Source organism: Macrotis lagotis, chromosome 2 (assembly GCF_037893015.1).
Source record: "Macrotis lagotis isolate mMagLag1 chromosome 2, bilby.v1.9.chrom.fasta, whole genome shotgun sequence".
Classification (NCBI taxonomy): Eukaryota; Metazoa; Chordata; class Mammalia; order Peramelemorphia; family Peramelidae; genus Macrotis; species Macrotis lagotis.
In genome coordinates, this window is record NC_133659.1 from 201,712,404 (window position 1) to 201,732,793 (window position 20,390).

Consider the following 20,390-nt stretch of genomic DNA (forward strand, 5'->3'; position numbering starts at 1 on the left):
AAAGTGATAGCAGCTTTGCCCCTTGTATCTCTGAGCTAGGCGATCTAGACCAATTCAGTTCAGCAAGCTGTCATTAAATAATCTATCATAAGCCAAACAAAAATGAAGCCATCCTTACCTCAAGGAGCTGCCTGCATACTTCTGGAAGAAATATGTTCACACATAAAAGGGAATTCAAAATAAGTAGGAATAACAACTGGAAGAATGAGGGGAAGGCCTCATAGGAGATAGCACTTGCAAACCTTGAAGAGAGAGGGGATTCTGAGAAGCAGAGAGTGAAGAGAGCATTTCAGGCCTAGAGGGCAGCCTAAACAAAGGAGGAAATCAGAAGATAGAATGTAATGTGGTAAAACCAAATGGCCAATTTGACTAAATCATGATGGTGGAATAAGATGAAATCAATTTCAGGAAATAGTTTAGAGACAGATTGTGAAGGTGTGGCTATTGACCACGTGCTCAGCAACCAGTTCTTGTTTGTATCTCTTTCAGATCGTGAAACTCAGCTCTATGACAAAGGGGTGAAGGGTGGAACGTATCCCCGTCGTTATCATGTCTCAGTTCATCACAAGGACTACAATGATGGTGAGCATGGTCCACTTCCTTCCAAACACTAAGAAGAGCCAGAGTAACCTATGATTCAGTTTCTTGTAGAACTGGCATCTACCACCATGATTTTGCCTAAATAACCTCAATCGAGCTGTTCCTATTTGATGTCACCTAGGATCCCATATGTTCACTTTTCACTAAAGAGATATGTTCCACATTCCATAAACTGGAAACAGAAAAAAAATAGCTTCCTATATCTTATTTTTTTAAAGAACGATTTATTATTTTGAATTTTACAATTTTCCCCCAATCTTGCTTCCCTCCCCCCCACTCCCCAAAGAAAGGAGTCTGTTAGTCTTTACATTGTTTCCATGGTATACATTAATCTAAGTTGAATGTGATGAGAGAGAAATCATATTCTTAAGGAAGAAAAATGAATTATAAGAGATAGCAAAATTACATAATTTTTTTTTTAATTAAAGGTAATAGTCTTTGATCTTTGTTCAAACTCCACAATTCTTTGGATACAGATGGTTTTCTTCATCACAGATACCCAATAAGCAAGGTTATTAATAAAGTTATTAATAAGCAAGGTCCATTAAGGTTGATCATCATCCCCATGTTGCTGTTAGGGTGTACAATGTTTTTCTGGTTCTGCTCATCTCACTCAGCATCAGTTCATGCAAATCCTTCCAGGCTTCCCTGAATTCCCATTCCTCCTGGTTGCTAATAGAACAATAGTGTTCCATCACATACATATACCACAGTTTGTTAATCCATTCCCCAATTGAAGGACATTCAATTCCAATTCTTTGCCAACACAAACAGGGCTGCTATGAATATTTTTGTATAATTGATGTTTGTACCCTTTTTCATAATCTCTTCAGGGGATAGCCCCAGTAATGGTGTTACTGGATCAAAGGGTATGCATAGGTTGGGCGAGTTCGCACTCCACCAACAATGTATTTGTGTCCCAGATTTCCTACATCTCTTCCAAGATTGATCATTGTCCTTTCTGGTCATATTGGCCAGGCTGAGAGGTATGGTACCTAGAGATGCTTTAATTTGCATTTCTCTAGTAAGTAGTGATTTAGAGCAATATTTCATATGACTATGGATTGCTTTGATTTCCTCATCTGTAAATTGCCTTTGCATATGCTTTGACCATTTGTCAATTGGAGAATGGCTTGGTTTTTTTTTTTTTAATTTGACTCAGTTCTTTGTATATTTTAAAAATGAGTTCTTTGTCAGAAATACTAGTTGTAAAAATTGTTTCCCAATTTACTACATTTCTTTTGATCTTGGTTACAGTGGTTTTGTCTGTGCAAAAACTTTTTCAATTTAATGTAATTAAAATCATCTAGGGGCTGCTAGGTGGTGCATTGGATAAAGCACCGTCCCTGGAGTCAGGAGTACCTGGATTCAAATCCAGTCTCAGACACTTAATAATGACCTAGCCGTGTGGCCTTGGGCAAGCCACTTAACCCCATTGCATTGCCAAAAAAAAAAAAAACCCTAAAAAAAATAATAAAAGAAATAAAATTATCTAGTTTGTTTTTAATTATATTTTCCATCTCTTCCTTCGTCATAAACTGCTTTCCTTTCCAAAGATCTGACAGGTAAACTATTCTTTGATCTCCTAGTTTGCTTATAATATTATTTTTATGTCTAAATCTTGTATCCATTTTGATCTTACCTTGGTTTAGGGATATATCTTATATATATATATATATATTTTTGTAAGGCAAATGGGGTTAAGTGGCTTGCCCAAGGCCACACGGCTAGGTCATTATTAAGTGTCTGAGACCGGATTTGAACCCAGGTACTCCTGACTCCAGGGCTGGTGCTTTATCCACTATGCCACCTAGGCACCCCTATATCTTATATTTTTAAAGAGTGGAGACCTTCTTCAAGTTACCTGCTCCTGAACTCCATGTTGACCATATTATCTATCCCCATGAAACTGTTCCAGAATCTCCTTTACCCTAGTCCTTAAGGAGCACAGGGAGAGTGACTACTGCTGAGGGGCCAGGAGAAGGGTATGCTAGACTACCAGAAGCCACTTTGGTGTTTTTGCCTGTTTATGTCCCTTAATAATCTCCTGTTTCATTTTTTTCCTGCTTTTAATTTATATATTACAGATAAATTAGGCTGCTGCCACTATAGGCTGGGCCAGGCATATGGTGAAAGTAACTAAATATAGGTGGTTTTATTGTTCCATTTCATCCCACACAAAGTCTTAGATTCTTGTTATTGAATAATCTTATTCTCTCTGTCTTCTTTTTTCCCCAAATCATTATAGGTCGAAGAACATTTCCACGGATAAGGCGTCATCAAGGAAACCTATTCACATTGGTCCCTTCTAGTCGCTCCCTGAGCACCAATGGAGAAAACCTGGGCCTGGCCGTACAATACCTGGACCCCCGAGGCCGTCTGTGGAGTGCAGATAGTGAAAATTCCCTCACTGTGCAGGAAAGGAGTGTGCCAACCAAATGTAAGTATCTGTGTCTGGCAAGAGGGGCTCTCCTAAAGGGGAGAAAGGAAGGTGACTGAGGAAAGGTATTAGCAAGAGTTTAAAGCAACCAAGCAGCAGAGTCATACCTCAGAGTCTGATCTATTTCTCTTATTTTACAGAGAAAGCCCATTTGTTCAAAGTTAATAAGTAACATATCAGAATCTAAATTCTCTAGTGACCTTAACCAAATAATTTCCAAAATCTTCTGTAATTCTATAACATGTGACCCTTTATATGGACTTCCTTGTTTGAACTAAGATTCAGAGGAGGGAAGTAAATTAGTCCCACAGCCAATGAGCAGCAGAAGTTGCATAAACAGTCTCCTCATTTAGGAGGGGGTAGGAGAGTAGTACATCACCAACACCCAGCTTCTTGCTGAGCATAGATCACATACTATGATAAAAGAATGTTTCTTTTACTTTCCCCTCTTTTGCCCCTCTCCCCTCTAGTCTATATCAACATCACCATAGGGTATTTCCTGGGATGTCTGATCTACCATAGTGGAAAGCTTGGATCCTCCATCATTCATTACAAAGCAACTGTGCTATTCAGAAATGTGGTAGACACTAAGAAATGTAAATTTACCCTCAAAGAACTTACATTCTATTAAAAAGGATATAGCATGTCCATGAATAAACAGTTCAAGAAGGAAAGATTAGGTGATGTAGTAGCTAGAGCACCAGTCCTGGAGTCAGCAGTACCTGAGTTCAAATCCAGCCTCAGACAGTTAATAATTACCTTGCTGTGTGGCCCTTGGGCAAGCCACTTCACCCCATTTGCTTGCAAAAACCCCAAAAAAATAAAATAAAAAAATAAACAGTTCAAGAAAAATGGAAGTAGAAGAGGGCATTCACAGTTGGGGGGAGTGTTTCACAGCGAGGTATGGGAGCTAAATTTTAAAGGACAGACAATGATTCTGAGAGATGAGGATGAGGAAGGTATTTTCAGCATAAGGAATGATTTGTGCCATTGCATAGAGGCTGGAGATGGGAGAATGAGGTGTTAAATAGGGGATGTTTGCTGCAGTATGGAAGCCTCCAAAATAACCGTACTGGACTTTAGATTCTTCATCCTTGAAACTCTTTTGAAATATTTTGGAGAGAGCACCTAAGAGAGGCTGTACTCCTGCCACCATCTTGGCTCTGACCCACCTTGAAACTCTTTTTACTGCTACCATAGATATATTAAGGCAAAAATGAATGCTTATTCTATTAAAATGTAAAACAACTCTCTAAATAAAAATAATTGATTGTCACAAGAGATCACTTTTACTTTGATTTTCACTGGCCTTTTGGCTCAACAAACTAATGCAAAAATAGGGCATGGCTTCCTATTGAATAGCTAGACCTATGTTCCATTGTTGAATTAGATTGTAGTGAGAAGCTAAGAAAGCCCCCAGAACGTAGACTTTCATCTGTTCAAGATGGGGCATTTAATAACAACTTCTCCCATCTCTCTCTCTCTCTCTCTCTCTCTCTCTCTCTCTCTCTCTCTCTCTCTCTCTCTCATAGCTCCAAGTGCTCCCATAAACTGGCGCCGGGGGAAGCTACTGGGTCAAGGTGCTTTTGGGAGAGTCTATCTGTGTTACGATGTGGATACTGGACGGGAGCTTGCTTCTAAGCAGGTCCAGTTTGACCCAGACAGTCCTGAAACAAGCAAGGTAACAAGGAACTCCCTTTCCTTTCCTAGTCTTAACTGTCTCTATTGTCTCCTTTGCCAGTAGCTCTCCTTTCTATTAGCTGCTGCTCTGGAATGAGAACTTGGGCAGAAAAATTTCAAGAATTCTACCAGTACACATAGTAGAAGGAACCTGTCTATTGATGATAAATACAGTAAACCCAAAGGGGAAAGAAGCAATAGAACCAGACAGGGCATCCTCAGAACCCTCAGTCAGCAGAAAAATCAGGCTTGGATTCTAGGGATCATGCACACCAATTCCAAAAGGGAATTCAATTCTGTATTATAACCAAATTCAGGTTATAATACAGAAGAGAGCAGAAGAAAATTCAGATGGAAATACAGAGCAGCAGGACAGTATGGAATTTTAAAAAAGCAGTATGAAATTGAGATTCAGTTTCTTAAGTAATACCCTTTTGGTGTTGGGTCTAGAAATGTTCCTCCTTTTTAAGTATTAAAGTTAAAATAGTCATGAAAGGGGACTGAGCTTGCTGTCTCTAGTTTGATGTAGTAGCTCTCTGATCATTCTCAGCCAGAATGCTCCAAATATTATTGCCAAGGACCAATTGACTACAGAAGCCATTGTGTCTTCTTATTCGGACAACAAACTTACTATCAACTGGCTCATCTTCCACTGTGTTTTCTAACTCCCTCTTCTAGGGTTCTTTTCCCTCTGATTGTCTAACCTTCCCCCTGCTTTCAGGGAATTTGCTTGTTTTTGACAGCCTAGGAACAAATCAGTCATGTTTTATTGAGTGCCCACTGTATGGACAGAATTCTCCTGAGAATAGACAAATTCAAAAGAAAGAACAGGTAGTGGTTTCTGCTCTCCAGGAGTTTAGTTTAGTTGGAGAGGCAAGCCTATATGTGTGGAAGAACTAAACATGCTTAAACAAAGTCATCATATATGTTTTATACATATTTTTATTTATATATATATATATATATATATATATATATCTCAATGTGAACATTTAAGTGTATAATGGAACACTCAGGGAGTTTGTAAAGGGGAATCAGAGTTAAGTGAGGCTTCCTATAAAAGGTACGTTTTAAACCATCCCTTATAGATATCTTATAGATAAATGAGAAAAGTATTTCAGATAAGAATCAACACATAGCAGAGGAAAGAACAGGTTACACGAAGGGCACAAAAAGCTGATGGACGAGGCTTTGTTGGGGAGTTATTAGAATTCAGGTTGAAGGAAAGTATGGATGATGGATTGAGATGAATATCAGACTGATTAGTTCAGATTTGATGCACTAGATGTAAGTGTAATCTGAACAGAAGAGGTTACTGAAGGCTATGTCATAAGCAATTAAGTTAACCAACTACAAGAAGGTCCTGTGGGTTGAATTTCTCAGTGTAGTAGCCATGCTTGAGAAGGTTGTATCTTTTCTAGGCCCATCTTAAGAAAACAGACATTGAGCTCTTTCCAGCAAGCCCCTCTAAGGGTATCTGTAGCTTGTTTTGCCTCATTGCTGGTTAAAAGTTTCTGCCTTTGGAGGGAGGAGAAGGTGAAGCTGAGCTCTAGGATATAAGAAAGGCCTTGTGAGGAAAGGATACACTTTTCTAAAACCTTTCTATATCTAGGGAAAAGATAATAAATTATACTACATTATGTAACTAACCTAGAGACTCATCTTACAGAACTCAAAATGTTCTCTCCATCTTTTTCTCCCTTAAGAAATTCCCATTTGTCATTAGCAAGAATAGAGGGTAGATAAAGGTAACAGGCATTTTGGAGGAGAAAAATTCATTTAAAAAAAATTTTGGAGACATTTTGGAGATACTGAGATCTAAGAAGAGAATAGATGTAATTCGATTCCCACTAGATAATGCATTAATTAAAGGAAGGAAAGATGGGAAGAAAATCCAGGGGAACTAGAAGCATATCATTCTAGGCAGGGAGTCCACATCACGGTTAGTTCCTATTCTACCCCAGTAGAGAGCCACACTAAGTTTGGTCCCAGACCAGAGATAAGGTTTTTCACTTTTTCTAAAAATGTGGTTTAAAGTATGTAATTAGAGGGGCAGCTAGGTGGTATAGAGGATAGGCACTGGCCCTGGAGATGAGTAGATCTGAGTTCAAATCCAAGCTCAGATACTTGACACTTCCTAGCTGTGTGACTCCAGGCAAGTGACTTAAGCTACTTTTCCCTTCCCCCAAAAAACAAAGAAAAAAAAGTATGTAATTAGAACCTTGGGTGGGTATGGAGTTCAATTGGCAGGGCAATAGGCAGGGAAGTCTTACAAGAAAGACTTCCCACTCTGATTGGCATATGGTAATGTCTGGGATTCTAAACAGGATGAGTGGAGATAACGGGACTTCTTTCTCTCATCCCCCAGGAGGTAAGTGCCCTGGAGTGTGAAATCCAGCTGTTGAAGAACTTGCAGCATGATCGCATCGTGCAGTACTACGGCTGTCTCCGTGATCGCTCTGAGAAGACCCTGACCATCTTCATGGAGTACATGCCAGGGGTATGCTAGGTGGAGCACAGCTTAACAGGGATGAGAAAGGGGCCATAATGTAAAGTGGGAAAGAAGATGTCGGCCATGAGGTTGGTAGGGGACAAGGAAGCAGATTAAATCAACACTCATTTATTTAGTACCTGCAATGGACATACAAAAACAGAAGTGAGACTGCCTCTTCTCAGATAAGTAAATACAAGATATATACAAGATAGATTCAGTGATTTCATGGGGGCATTAGCAACTGGGAGGATCAGGAAAAAGCCTCTTATAACAGGTGCCACTTAAGCTGAGAGTTTTATATTTTTTTTCAAGGCAGTGGAGTTAAGTGGCTTGCCCAAAGCCACACAGCTAGGTTAAGCATCTGAGGCCAGATTTGAACTCGGGTATTCCTAAAACCAGGGCCGGTGTTCTATCCACTGCGCCACCTAGCTGCCTCAAGCTGAGAGTTTTGAAGGAAGTAAGGGCTCCAAGAGGTGGAGGTAGAGGTGAGGGAGAAGAACATTCTTGTGATAGGGAATAGCTCATGCAAAGGTGTGGAGGCAGGAGATAGAATTTTATATAAGGGTAATAATGACTAGGGTAGTCTGTCCATGCTGTACAGTACATGAAGGGGGAATAATGGGAAATCAACCTGGAAATAAACAGGTGAGATCCAGGTCAGGAAGAATTTTAAATGCCAAAGGAATTTTTATTTTATCCTAGAGGCATTACTTCTTCAGCCAGGCAATGAGCAGTCAGACTTGGATTTTGGAAGTATCAGTATGGCAACTTTGTGGATGATGAAGAAGAGATGAACTAAATATAGGGAGACTGTTCAGGAGACCATTGCAGTAGAATAGCCCACACATGATGAGGACTTGAGCAAGGGTGGTATTTGTGAGAGTAGAGCATAGGATATGGACACAAAAAAAATATTAAGGTGGTATCAGAAAGAAGTCATTAAAGGAACTGAGTATAGTCAGTCTGTATAAGAAAAGACTTGGCCATCTTAAGATATTTGAATAGAGGAAGAACTAATCTTTTCTGTTTTACTCCAGAAATCAGAACTAGAAAGAGTGAGTTGAGGTTGCAAAGATGTGAACTTCAACTTGAGGCCAGGGAAGACTGCAGAAGTGAAGTGGGTTGCCTCAGAAGTTGGGGGTCTCTTCTGATTGAAGTTCTTCAAGCAGCAGCTGAATAACCACTGTCAGGCACGAGTAGTCAATATTCTTTCCTAGGTGGGCTGGACTGAATAGTTGCTGAAATCCCTTACAATTCTTCATAATCTGAGATTTCTTTGAAATCTTGGCAATTGATTGAACAAAAGTAAGAGTAAAGAGTCGCAGATGATTTGTAGGTTCTGAAGCTATATGAGTGGTAAAATAGTAGTTGTCTGATAGGTAGAAATTATAAGTTATGATTTTACAGGAAATGCACATAATGAAGTCTATTTTAATCTTGTTGCTTTGAAACATTTGTGGGACATCTAAGTTAAGTTGTCCAGATGGCAATTGGAGATAAGAGACTGAAGTTCAAGAAAGAGTTAAAGGCTGGATATGGAGTCACCTACATAGTGATAACAGTTTAAATTAGTGAGAACTAATATGGTTGCCAAGAAAGAGGAAGGAAATTGAAGAAAGGACCCCAGAGAGAACTGTGGGATACAGCTAAAATTAGGGGGCAGGATATGGAAGATGATCCTACAGAAAAGACAGAAAAGAATTCATCAGAAATCTGAATTTTGTTGTTAATTGAGTTTAGTTCAGCCATATCAAAATTTACAAAGAAGGCGATCTAAGGAAAGGCCATAGGATTTAGCCATAAAGAAATCATTTGTGACCTTGGAGAAAGCAGTTACAGTTGGTCGGTGATGATTTAAGCCAGCTTATCCAAGAAAGAAAAGTGAGAAAGTGGAAATTGTGTAGAAAGCTTTTCCTAGAAGTTTGTATGGAGAGGTTTAATAGTAGAGAGGATGATGAACCAAGGGGGTAACTGCTGGAGAGATGAAAAGGCATAAAATCAAAGATACAAGTAAAGGAGTTGGCACTGACAAAGAAAAAATTCTGAGACTAGGACAAGGGAAGGAAATAGACATTTATTAAGCACCTAATATAAGCTAGGCACTGTGTTCAGTTTTTTTTAATAAATTATCTCATTTAAGAGCATAATGGAGGAAAAAATGAGCAGTGATGTTAAGGTGATTAGAAAGTTGAGTGGGGAATTGAGGAAGATAAAGAGTTCATTATATGTGGCCTCAAATTTTTTTGTATGAAGATGAGGTCCTCTCACAAAAGTAATGGTAGAGGGGAAGGAATAGTATAAATAGTTTGATAAAAGAAGGTTTGGAATAGGGCTTGTGCAATAAAATTGATCAATGAATAATAAAAGAATTAACATGCAGTAATTTTGAGACTGAATAATATGAAGTAGTGATCCCAAATAGCATGAGTGTGACTTCTTCCAGCTTGTGTACATGAGAGTATAGAAAGTGGATGATAGGAGTAATCCAGGATTAGAGTGGGGAAAGGGTGGGGTTGGAAGTACAACATAGGGGAAAGGGTTTCAAGGGTTGAGAGACAGCGTCAAGTAAACTGGTCAAAAGAGAAGGCCAAAGCAAGACTAATGGCAAGGGAAATCAGGGAGAGGTGGAATGACTGAAATCATAACTTACCTCAAAGCATAGGGTGAGGAGACGTAAAACGGAAGGTCAATTCTGCAAAGACCAGAGGTTCTAAGTCCAAAGAGGTGTTTCAGAGTTGTAATTTATGGAAATGGAACAAGAGTGATCTTGAGATCAATGGGATGTGACTGAAATGGAGCAGAGAATGTGCAGGTCAATCCATTGGTCAGTAATCATTTATTGAGTACTTGCTATGAACCAGGCACTGAACTAAGCCAAGAGGATATAAAAAAATAGCAAAAAGTATTATCCTTGCTCTCAAAGAGCTCACATTCTAATAGGGGACAACATGAAAATAACTAGGTATATATAAGATATATACAGTGTAAATGGAAGGTAATCTCAAAGGAGAGGGACTAGATGCAGAGAGGAATGGGAAAGACTTTTCTTATGGAGAAAGTAGGATTTGAATTGAGTCTTTTTTTTATGTTTGTTATTTTATTTTTCCCCCAATTACATGGAAAGATAGGTTTTCAGCATTCATCTTTGTGTAAACTTTTGAGTTGCACATTTTCTACTCCCTTCCCCCCTCCCTGTGGTAGGAAGCAACTGCTTCAGGTTATACATGTAGTATCATTTTTTAACATATTTCTATATCAGTCATATTGTGAAAGAAGAATCAGAACTAAAGATAACCATGAGAAAGGAAGAAAAAAGATAAAATAAGTTTTAAAAAGTGAACATGGTATGCTTTGGTCTACATTCAGACTCCATTGTTCTTTCTCTGAATGTGGATAGCATTTTCTAGTCATTTAGAATTGTCCTTGATCATTTAACTGCTTGAAGGAACTGAGTCCATTGTAGTTGATCATCTTACAGTGTTACTATTAATGTCCCCTGGTTCTTCCCACTTCACTCAGCATCAGTTCATGCATGTCTTTCCAGTCTTTTCTGAAGTCTTGGTCACTCATGATTTCTTACAGAACTCCATCACATTCTTAGATCTTAATTAGTTCAGCCATTCCCCAAATGATGGACATCCCCTCATTTTCCAAATCTTTGCCATTACAAAAAGAGCTGCTATAAACATTTTTGTACATATAGGTCCTTTTCCCTTTTTCATGGTCTCTTCAGGATACAGACCTAGTAGTGGTATCACTGTATCTCTTATTTAGTCATAAACTCCTTTCCTCTCTATAGATCTGACAGAGAAACTATTCCTTGTTCTCCTAAATGACTTATGATATCACCCTTTTTGTCTAAATCTTGTACCTATTTCAAATTTATCCTAGTATGGGGTATTTAATTGAGTTTTGAAGGAAGCTAGGAGTCCATAGTAGAGAGGAGGGCATTCCTGATGAACACATCAAATGTTCAAATGCATGGAGGTATGAAAGATAGAGCCTTAAGTAAGGAGCAGCAGGTAGACCATTTTGACCAGAGTATATGGATAGGAGCAAAGTGTAAAAAGGCTGGAAAAGTAGGAGGTGACCAGGTTGTGAAGAGCTTTAGGTGTCAAGTGGACATGTTTATACTTGATCTTAGAGGTAGTAGGGAGCCATGGGAAATCAGTAATTGAGGGGAGGTGTGGAGGGCAGAGTATGTGTAAAGAAAGTGATGTGTCAGACCTGTGTTTTAGCAAAACTATTGGTAGCTAAGTTGAGGATGAATTGGAGTGGGGAGAGACTTGAGGCAGGAGACTAATTGAAATAGTGCAAATAGAGGTAATAAAAGGCCTGAACTAGGGTAGTAGTTGTGTGAATAGAGAGGAGACATACAAAAATTGTTGTGAAGGAAGAAATGACAAGATTAAATAATAGATTGAATAGAAGTAAAAAGTCAAGTATAATATCAGAGGTTGTAAGCCTGGGTGACCAAAGAATGGTAGTATTCCCTCAACAGTAAAAGGAAAGTAAGAATCGAGAGGTTTTAGACAGAAAGATAATTTCTCTGGAATATGTTGAGTTTGAAGTGCCTATGGACAGTCCAGTTGGAGGTGTCCAAAATGTAGTTGGTGTTATAGGACTAGAATTCAGTAGAGAAGTTAGGGCTAGATGTATAGATCTTGGAATCATCTGCTCATGTGCATAGAGATAATACCTAAGGTCACTAAGCGAAATAAAATAGAAGGAAGAGAGAAGAGGATCCAGGACAGAGGAAGAAGCATGACACGGATAAAGATCCAGTAAAGGCACTTAGCCACACCTAGCTGTGTGGCCTTGGGCAAGCCACTTAACCTCATTGCCTTGGGAAAAAAAATACTAAAAAAAAAATTCAATAAAGGAGACTGAGAAGTTGTCAGATGTGTCGAAGAGAGCCAGGAGAGAGAAGTATTATGAAAACCTAGAGATGAGATAGTATCTAGGAGAACAAGGTGACCAACATTGTCAGAGGCTGCAGAGGATACAAGAAAGTTTGGAATGAAAAGTCATAATGGATGTGGCAATTAAAAGATCATTGGTAACTTCAGAGATTATATTTTCAGTTAAGTGATAAAACAGAAGCCACATGGCAAAGAATTAAAGAACTGATTTGGGGGAAAAAGTAGAGGCAGTGGAGATGACTTTCTCAGGGAGGTTTACCAAGTGGGGGAAGAAGGGTATAGAGTGATAGATATAGAGGATGTTTGTATTAGGTAAGGACTTTTTAAAGGAACATCATAGCTGAGGAGATTGGTGAACTGAGATGCAAGCCTAATTGGGCTGGGGGGGAGGGGGGCAGCCATCATGTCAACTAAACAAATCATCCTGTCCAAGAACAAAGGAAGAGGATGTTGTGGAAAGAGTTTGTGAGCAGTGTGCTGAATTCCTTAAGAAAGGGATCAGTAACTAATAGCTACCAGCATGAACACAGGAAGATATATCCAGATGGAGTAAATCTCAAAGGAGGTGAGGTTACTCTGTAAAAGGTGGTTATGAGGAAGATCTGAGAGTGGAAGTGAAATACAGAGTAGATAATGTTCTTTGTCTTTTGGTTAGTCAAAAACTCCTTCCAGTGTGACAGAGAAACTATTCCTTGTTCTCCTAATTGATTTATGATATCATCCTTTTTGTCTAAATCTTGGTACCATTTTGAACTTATCCTGGTATATAGGGTGTTGAAATTAGTTTTGAAAGAAGTTGGGAGGGGCGGCTAGGTGGTGCAGTGTATAGAGAGCTGGCCCTGGAGTCAGGAGTACCTGAGTTCAAATCAGGCCTCAGACACTTAATTATTACCTAGTTGTGTGGCCTTGGGCAAGCCACTTAACCCCATTGCCTTGCAAAAACTAAAGGAAAAAAAAAGAAAGAAGTTGGAAGTTCATAGTAGAGAGGAGGGCATTAGAAACTAAATAGTGGAGAAGTTAACTAGTCAGTTTTTGGAATCAATCAGATTTATGTACCAAGGAGATGAAAGGATGGTTAGAGCAATTGGTCTAATGCAAAAGGTCATTTTTGTTGTTACTGTTTTTAATAAATTTATTTATTTTCCCAGCTACATGCAAAGATAGTTTCCAACATTTTTTTTGTACAATTTTGATTTCCCTCTCCTTGACAGTGAGGAATCTGATATAGGTTATACATTTACAACTTTGTTAAACACATTTGCATATTAGTCATATTGTGAAAGAAGATTTAGAACAAAAGGGGGAGAAAAACCATGAGAGGGAAAAAAATAAAGCATAAGGCAAATTTTAAAAATTGAAGGTAGTATGCCTTGGTCTATATTCAGATTCAATAGTTCTTTCTTGAAATGTGGATATTTTCCATCATAAGTCAAATGGGTCATTTCATTTGTTAACAGTAGGGAAAGGGTTCCAGATGGCATAGTGGAAAAGGGGAATAAATTGGAATAGGGACCTAGGAGGAATAGTTGGATCTGTGAGTAGGATGGAAGAGGAGTGTGGTGGCCAGGTAAGAGCACTTTGGCTTAAGCAGTTTACTTCTCTGAATCTGGGGTTCTGAGTGGAATCATGGGGCTTTATTTGTCCAGCCCTTCCCAATAGCTATGTTAATGCAGATTTGATTATTCTCTTATTAGAAGGTAGAAAATGAGGTATATGAGTGTAGCAGCAGAAGGGCAGATAGTAAAACGTCTGTGTTGGCCAGACCTCCCAGTGTCTTTTTTGGGATGACTGCATCCCAAATTGTAGATTTCAATGTGGAGCCTCACTAGACAGAGTTAAGATTTAGTTGATTTACTCACTGCCCAAATCTATAGCCAAGGCCAGTCTCTAAGCTTAGTGATTAACTTTGGAGTGGGGAGGAAAAAGGTTCTTTGGTCTTGAGGGGTGACTTGGTATCCTGGTAGAGGTGACTAGACTGGATGAAATCCCAGTATGTAATATGTGTGTGTGTGTGTGTGTGTGGTATGTGTTGGTATGTCAACTAAGACAGTATGGCCTTTGGGTTCTATACTTTGAAACCAAAATAATTGGTTAGTTTTGGTGCCTCAGAAGTAGCAATGGGGGTCAAGTTTGGGGCTGACCTCAGTTAGCCATCCTTAAGCTCCCAGAGATAAATGGTCATCGCCCTTGTGTGTAAGAAATAGGGAAAATTACACAATTTTCCCTCCCCTCTTCTCCCATCCCAGGGGTGTTTTTCCATAAGGATGAGTGTCTTTGCCTATTGGCTGGACCATGGCAGGTTTGTCTTCATCCCAGACTCCCCTTCTTCATAACTGGAGGTCCAGGAAGGAATTGATGTCCTGACTCTATTTTGTCTGATCTTCTGTTTGGTGGCTGGCAGGGCTCAGTGAAAGACCAATTGAAGGCATATGGTGCTCTAACCGAGAGTGTGACCCGTAAATACACCCGGCAAATCCTGGAAGGTGTCTCCTACCTGCATAGCAACATGATTGTGCATCGAGACATCAAAGGTGAGAGAGTATGACATTGCACACCTAGACTCTCCCTTCCTATATAATAGGGAATCCTGGGGGGGAGAAAAATAGCTTTGGATGAAGGAGAAGGGCCCTTCAGCCCTAGACCTGCAGTGACTGCCCTCTTGTATCCCAGGAGCCAACATCCTACGTGATTCTGCTGGGAATGTGAAGCTCGGGGATTTTGGAGCCAGCAAACGACTGCAGACCATCTGCATGTCAGGGACAGGGATTCGCTCAGTCACAGGCACGCCCTACTGGATGAGCCCAGAGGTGATAAGTGGAGAAGGCTATGGAAGGAAAGCGGACGTGTGGTAGGTTGCAGGGATGGGTTCTTTCAGTTTCACATAGTCCCCCGGAGTATCAGGTTGGGCTGAGGTGAGGCTGACCATCTACTGTCCCTGAGGTCTGGTCTCTGAGAGAACAGGAGGGCACCAGGTCATCCTTTGCCCACAAACTCCTGCCCTCAGAGAGGTCACGGCAGCTAATGACCTCATCATCCTCGACCCCGTTCTCTTGGGTCAGGCAGCTTCTTGTGCATCTTCCTGGCTCCCATAGGACCGTAGCGATGAGAGACTCCTGAGGAGGAGGCTGGGCTCAAGCCAGGACAGCAGGCCTCGGGCCAAATGGCTTATATGTTTCTTCCCCTCAAAAAGCAAACTCTTTGTTATTGTGAAGAACCCAGGCCATGGAAAACATGCCTGATGCTCAGCTGAGTTTCTTAAAGAAATAGGGTCTGCTCTGATGAGCTAGATCAGTCTAAACAATAATAGGCTCCTAGCTCCTATCCCTGAGTTTTCCCAGGTGGTTTCCATTTGCTTTGCTTGGAGTTAATGTTTATTCTCTGAAGAGACAAGCCAAATGTATGAAGTTATTTTTCAACTGGAAAGTTTTCTCTAACTTCTCTTTTGAAACTCAATGATTTGACATCCTTTCTCCATTTTTTCCCTATGATCAACTGCAGGGAACATAAATGGTGCTTGGGTTGAGGCAGTCTCTCTTCCAGGAGCTCTGCTTCCTGCTCCCAGAGCCCTCAGATTAGCTCCCCCTCCCCCAGGACCCTTGGGGCTGCCCTGCCTCTTTTCCTGGGCTTGGCTGCCCCAGACCTGCTGCCTTACGTCCTGAGAAATGTGATGGCATCTCTCCTTGCTTCTGGAGAGGGTTAGGGATAGCCGAAGGCTGACACGATGCATTCTTTCCCCCAGGAGCTTGGGCTGCACTGTGGTAGAGATGCTGACTGAGAAGCCTCCATGGGCAGAGTATGAAGCGATGGCCGCCATTTTCAAAATTGCCACCCAACCCACCAACCCCCAGCTCCCTTCACATATCTCTGAGCACGGCCGGGACTTTCTGCGGCGAATCTTTGTAGAGGCCCGCCAGAGACCTTCGGCTGAGGAACTACTCACACACCACTTTGCACAGCTCGTGTACTGAACTCTTGCATCCACACTGATGTTGGACCTTGGCTCCTGGGGGAGGGGTCGCAAGAGGGACTTGGTGAGGTTGCTGCTTCTCCCTTCCAAGTCTCTATGCCCCAGAGCTGCAGTCCATCCTGCCTTCTGTCCTTCTGTTACTCCCTTCTTCCTGGGTAGCTGCAGAGCCAGAAGAGGGTGTCCGGGCCCCCAGGAGTGGGGAGCTTCGCATGCCTGTCAGACTGGGGGGATACAGGTTTCCCTGTGCTCAGAGTGGATGGAAGATCTAGAATGCTCTGGTCTTGGGAGCTCCTTGGGTCTCTTCTACTCCACCTTCCCTCTGAGCTTCATTCACTTGTCCTGTGTTTGGCTCCAGAGTTCCCATCAGTGCTGAGGACACGCTGGCTTGGAAGGATGTGAATAGTGTTATTTTTATTCAGAGTGTTATTTTGTTTCCTCTCCCAGTGTCTGGAGACACCAGAGGACATTCCCCTGGCCTCTTGGGCTCCAGCAAAGAGCAGTGCCAAGACCCTGGGGGAAAGTCCACTGTTCCTCTAGCCAGTGGGTGGTGGAGGCTGGTGCTGCCCCTGCCCCCAGGAGGGCTCTGTACCAGGTTTGCCAATTCCACCTCTTTACCAAAGATGGACGAAATGCTCTGCTGCCTTATCAGGGAGAGGGGACGACTGCCCTGCCCTGCAACGCGCACCTTTCTGCCTCCTCCCCACAGAATTCAAGAGAAGGAGCTGCTGTGGGGGAGGAGGAGGGATGTGTAGGAGAGATGGCACAGGTTTTGTCAATGCAATTGCTTCTGTTTCACAAGGTGGGGTGGGGTTCTCTCTCAAGAGTTACACCATATTTCTGAATTGGTGCCCACTCCTGCCTCTTCCCACCTTCACCCAGGGTTGCCGTGGAGCAGGGATTCAGTCGAGGTCGGAAACAGGCAGGAACTAGTTTTGTGCTGCCAGCCTCCACCCCTTCTCAGAGAAGAGGAACAACTCAACACATTTCCTTTCCTGCTTAGGGGCCAGGGCTAACTCAGTAGGGTCATGGCAACTTGCTTTCTGAGATCCCCGAGGGGAACTATTCAACAAATCTAAGAATTTAGTTGCAGGATAAAAATGGATAGTGGCCCTGCTGGGCTAGCGCCATCTCGGCCTAGCATATGGTAGGATCAGGTGCTGCTTGCCATCTGGGCCCAGAACCATTGGCACCAACCCCACACCCTACCCATTTCTTTGAAGTGACCCTTGACCCTCGTGCTTCTTCCCTGGCCTCAAGGAACAAGAGCAGGAATGAATGGGAGGAGAAACATCTCTGAGCAGCTTAAAGTGGCTGTAAATACCTCAGCCTGGGCCTCGACCCTTCTTCCCCCCAAAATGTGCCTAATGCTTAAGCCCCTCCTTGACACCAGTGTTCCTTAGAATTTGTCATTGAATGGAAAGGGAAAATATAGCAGGTGACAGGGGCTTATCTCCAGAGACAGACGGGATGCTAGCAGGAGGTGGCTCTGTGCCCGCCATGCCTGTCTCCCACAGGCACCGTAACAATCCAAAGCCTTCGTTGTATGTTGACGATGCACTTTTATGAATGTAGTTTCTATCGCTCTTTTTAGCCTTTTCACATCATGTAATGTGAGGCCTTGTACTTGTTAATTTATATCTCAGATCATATTTGATGGTTTTTATATATAGCGAATTTAGACTGTTACAGGTGACTGTTGCCTCAAGGGAGAGAAGAGAAAATGAAAGCAGCTGGTTTTGCAGAGAAATTTGTTGGTGGCTTGTGCCAAATGGTGCCTATGGGGCCTGGGCCTCTCTCTCTGTTTCCTTCCCTTTCTGCCCCCTGGGACTGCTGTCCTGACTAATCTGGGGCTAGGAAAATGTATCATGCCCCCCACCCACCCACCTTGGCTCTGTCCTCAGCCATGGCATGGCCTGGGATCTTCATCCTGACCAAAGCTACTTAGAGGTAGCTTGGCTTTTCCCTCTCAGCCTTCACTCCATAAAGAGCCTCTCACTTGAGGTAAATTTTCTGCAGTGAATCCCTCCCTCCCCTTCCAAAAAGAAAACCCTTCCCAACCCTTTATCCAAACACTCCTTGGGAGGAAACAGAACTCAGGCACTGGCATTGGTGAGACGATTCTGCATATTCCAGGTTCAGACTCTCTCTGGGGTTACATACCAACCCCACAGTAACTACCTGACAGAAATCTTAAAAAAAAAAGATTTAAACCCTGAAACTCTCCTTCCTATCCCCCCCCAAAAGACCCCCCAACACAACACTTGATTTTTGTGCCAAAAACTGTGGATATGCTAGCCCAACAGCCTCAGGATTGAGCTATTGCTTAATTTATTATTTTTTATTAAATTATCCAGATGAAAAACTGTGGGGGCATAGGACTTTCCTGAGCCCTTGGAGTATCAGGTGCCCTCTGCCCCTTAGCCCTGGCCACTGTGGGCTCTGCCAAAGGGCTGGGCAGCTTCATTGCAGGGTGCCACCATTCTCTTATCATTCAATCAAGCCTTCCTGCTCTGGGCTGCCAGCAGATGCCCAGGACTGAGGCTGGTTCTTGGTCACCCTCTTGTGCACACATTAGAGGAGCAGCCAAGTGTCTGAATGTGGATTGTGCAGAAGAACTTGCAGCCATAGTTTATTTTGACTATATCCCGACTGAGGGCTTGCAGTGCAAAGCCAGGCCAGTGTAGCGCGTTACTTATAATAAAAAGATCATTTATACAAGCTGACTCCTGCTCCTCTGCTTTATGGGTAGGGACCTCATTACGACCCCTTAACCAAGGGGAATAGGGATGCTGCTTGTAATGGTGGTGATTGGTGATGTATTTGTCACCACTAGCTGTTATCGGATGTTCCTGTGTTTCTGCACCCTTCCCTCTGCCAGATGTGGTAAAGTGCAAAGGTCACACAACATGGGCAGGAGCTGGGGTGCATCTGGAAAAAAATTACACAACTGGCGTGTGGGGGGAGGGGAGTCATTCCATCTCCCCTCTAATCACATTTCACAATTAAGAAATTGAATAGTTTGTATTATGGAACTACCGCTCTCCTGGCAATAGCATCTACTTGGGTGGAGAGGGGCTTTCTTATCAAGAGGAGAGACCAATCTGATCTTTGGGGTCCATTTCTTTCCTAGGCTAATTCTCACCATTTTCTTTCTGAGCAGTGTGGGAAGCTCTGGCCAGCTGGTGAAAACGTCATTAATATGTAGTGGGTATGCAGTATGATGGTTACTTCAATCCAAAGATGACTTCCTCCATTTCCCAGGGATCTCTGGTGTTCCCCAAGTCACCATTTATCATGATTCAGTACAGGGGCATTCAATCTCTATGTATTTCAGTAGAAGGTCCTTCCCTCACACTTGGCATCTCCTACATACTGCCTGGTGGTCCTTTGCTTTCAGGGTTGGTTTGGAGCCTTTCCTGTTCCAGGGCTAAGAAGCCAATTGTATAAAAATGACATCCCTCTCTTCCTGGTCTCCCCCTCCCTTCCTTCTGAACCCCTATACCGTGGTGACCAAGAGTTCCTCAAGCTAAGCTTCTCTACAATCAAGAGTTTGGGCAACAGGGTCCGAGACAGGAAAAACCCCAGACTTCCTGCCTCTGTTCCCCCTGGGAGTCCAGCTGGCCTCCCCCCCACCTTCATCCTCCCCCCTTCCTTATTTACTTATGTTGTAACCTAAGCTGTCCCTCTACTTCCTGCCTTGAACCCCTCGTTGAGGAACCACATGGTATCGAACTGCTGGGAAGAGGAGTAAAGAACTTCACAGATCAGACTAGGATCAGACTGGAAAGAAAAGCTCCACTTGGCTTTTGCTGGGGGGGGGGGGGGTGTAGCCTTATTCTTACAGTACAGAAAAGTGTGGGGGGGGAATGAAGCAAAGGGTACTGGTATGGAGGTCTTGTGTCCAGAATACGAAGATCAAGTTCAAATCCCTGGATTCTGCTGACCCCATGAGGATGCATCTGGAGTAGTACGGGCACACTTTCAGGAAGACATCGACATGTATTGCAGCTGAGAGGCTCAAAGCCCTGGAGGTGGTGACTGCCCAGAATAGTCTTGAGGATGGGATCACTGCCTTCCATATGGAAGTCTTTCTAGATAGGCTACTTGAGGGCAAGGGATAGTTTTGCCTTTTGTCCTCGTCTCTCCTATAAGGTAGGCTTCGGTTTAATTCACTCGAATTCAAGCTGTCCAGAAGTAGGTTAGGTCATCTTGAGGGGGTAGAGGGGTGTTCCTATCAGAGATGCTGTGTAGAGAGATGGGGTTCCTGTTTAAGTAGTTCAACTAGTG

At 42.3% G+C, this 20,390-nt stretch overlaps 1 protein-coding gene across 1 annotated transcript in view; it reads left to right on the plus strand.

The window, feature by feature from the left end:
* MAP3K3 (mitogen-activated protein kinase kinase kinase 3) overlaps nt 1–19,818 on the plus strand; it is a 72,549-nt gene extending 52,731 nt beyond the window's left edge. Inside the window, exons 10-16 of the mRNA XM_074224443.1 lie at nt 490–582; nt 2,849–3,040; nt 4,573–4,721; nt 7,089–7,220; nt 14,538–14,667; nt 14,807–14,984; nt 15,876–19,818. Coding sequence (XP_074080544.1) covers nt 490–582; nt 2,849–3,040; nt 4,573–4,721; nt 7,089–7,220; nt 14,538–14,667; nt 14,807–14,984; nt 15,876–16,104 — 1,103 coding nt within the window. The 3' untranslated portion in view covers nt 16,105–19,818. The remainder of the gene's footprint in view (nt 1–489; nt 583–2,848; nt 3,041–4,572; nt 4,722–7,088; nt 7,221–14,537; nt 14,668–14,806; nt 14,985–15,875) is intronic.
* Nucleotides 19,819–20,390: the final 572 nt, after the last annotated feature.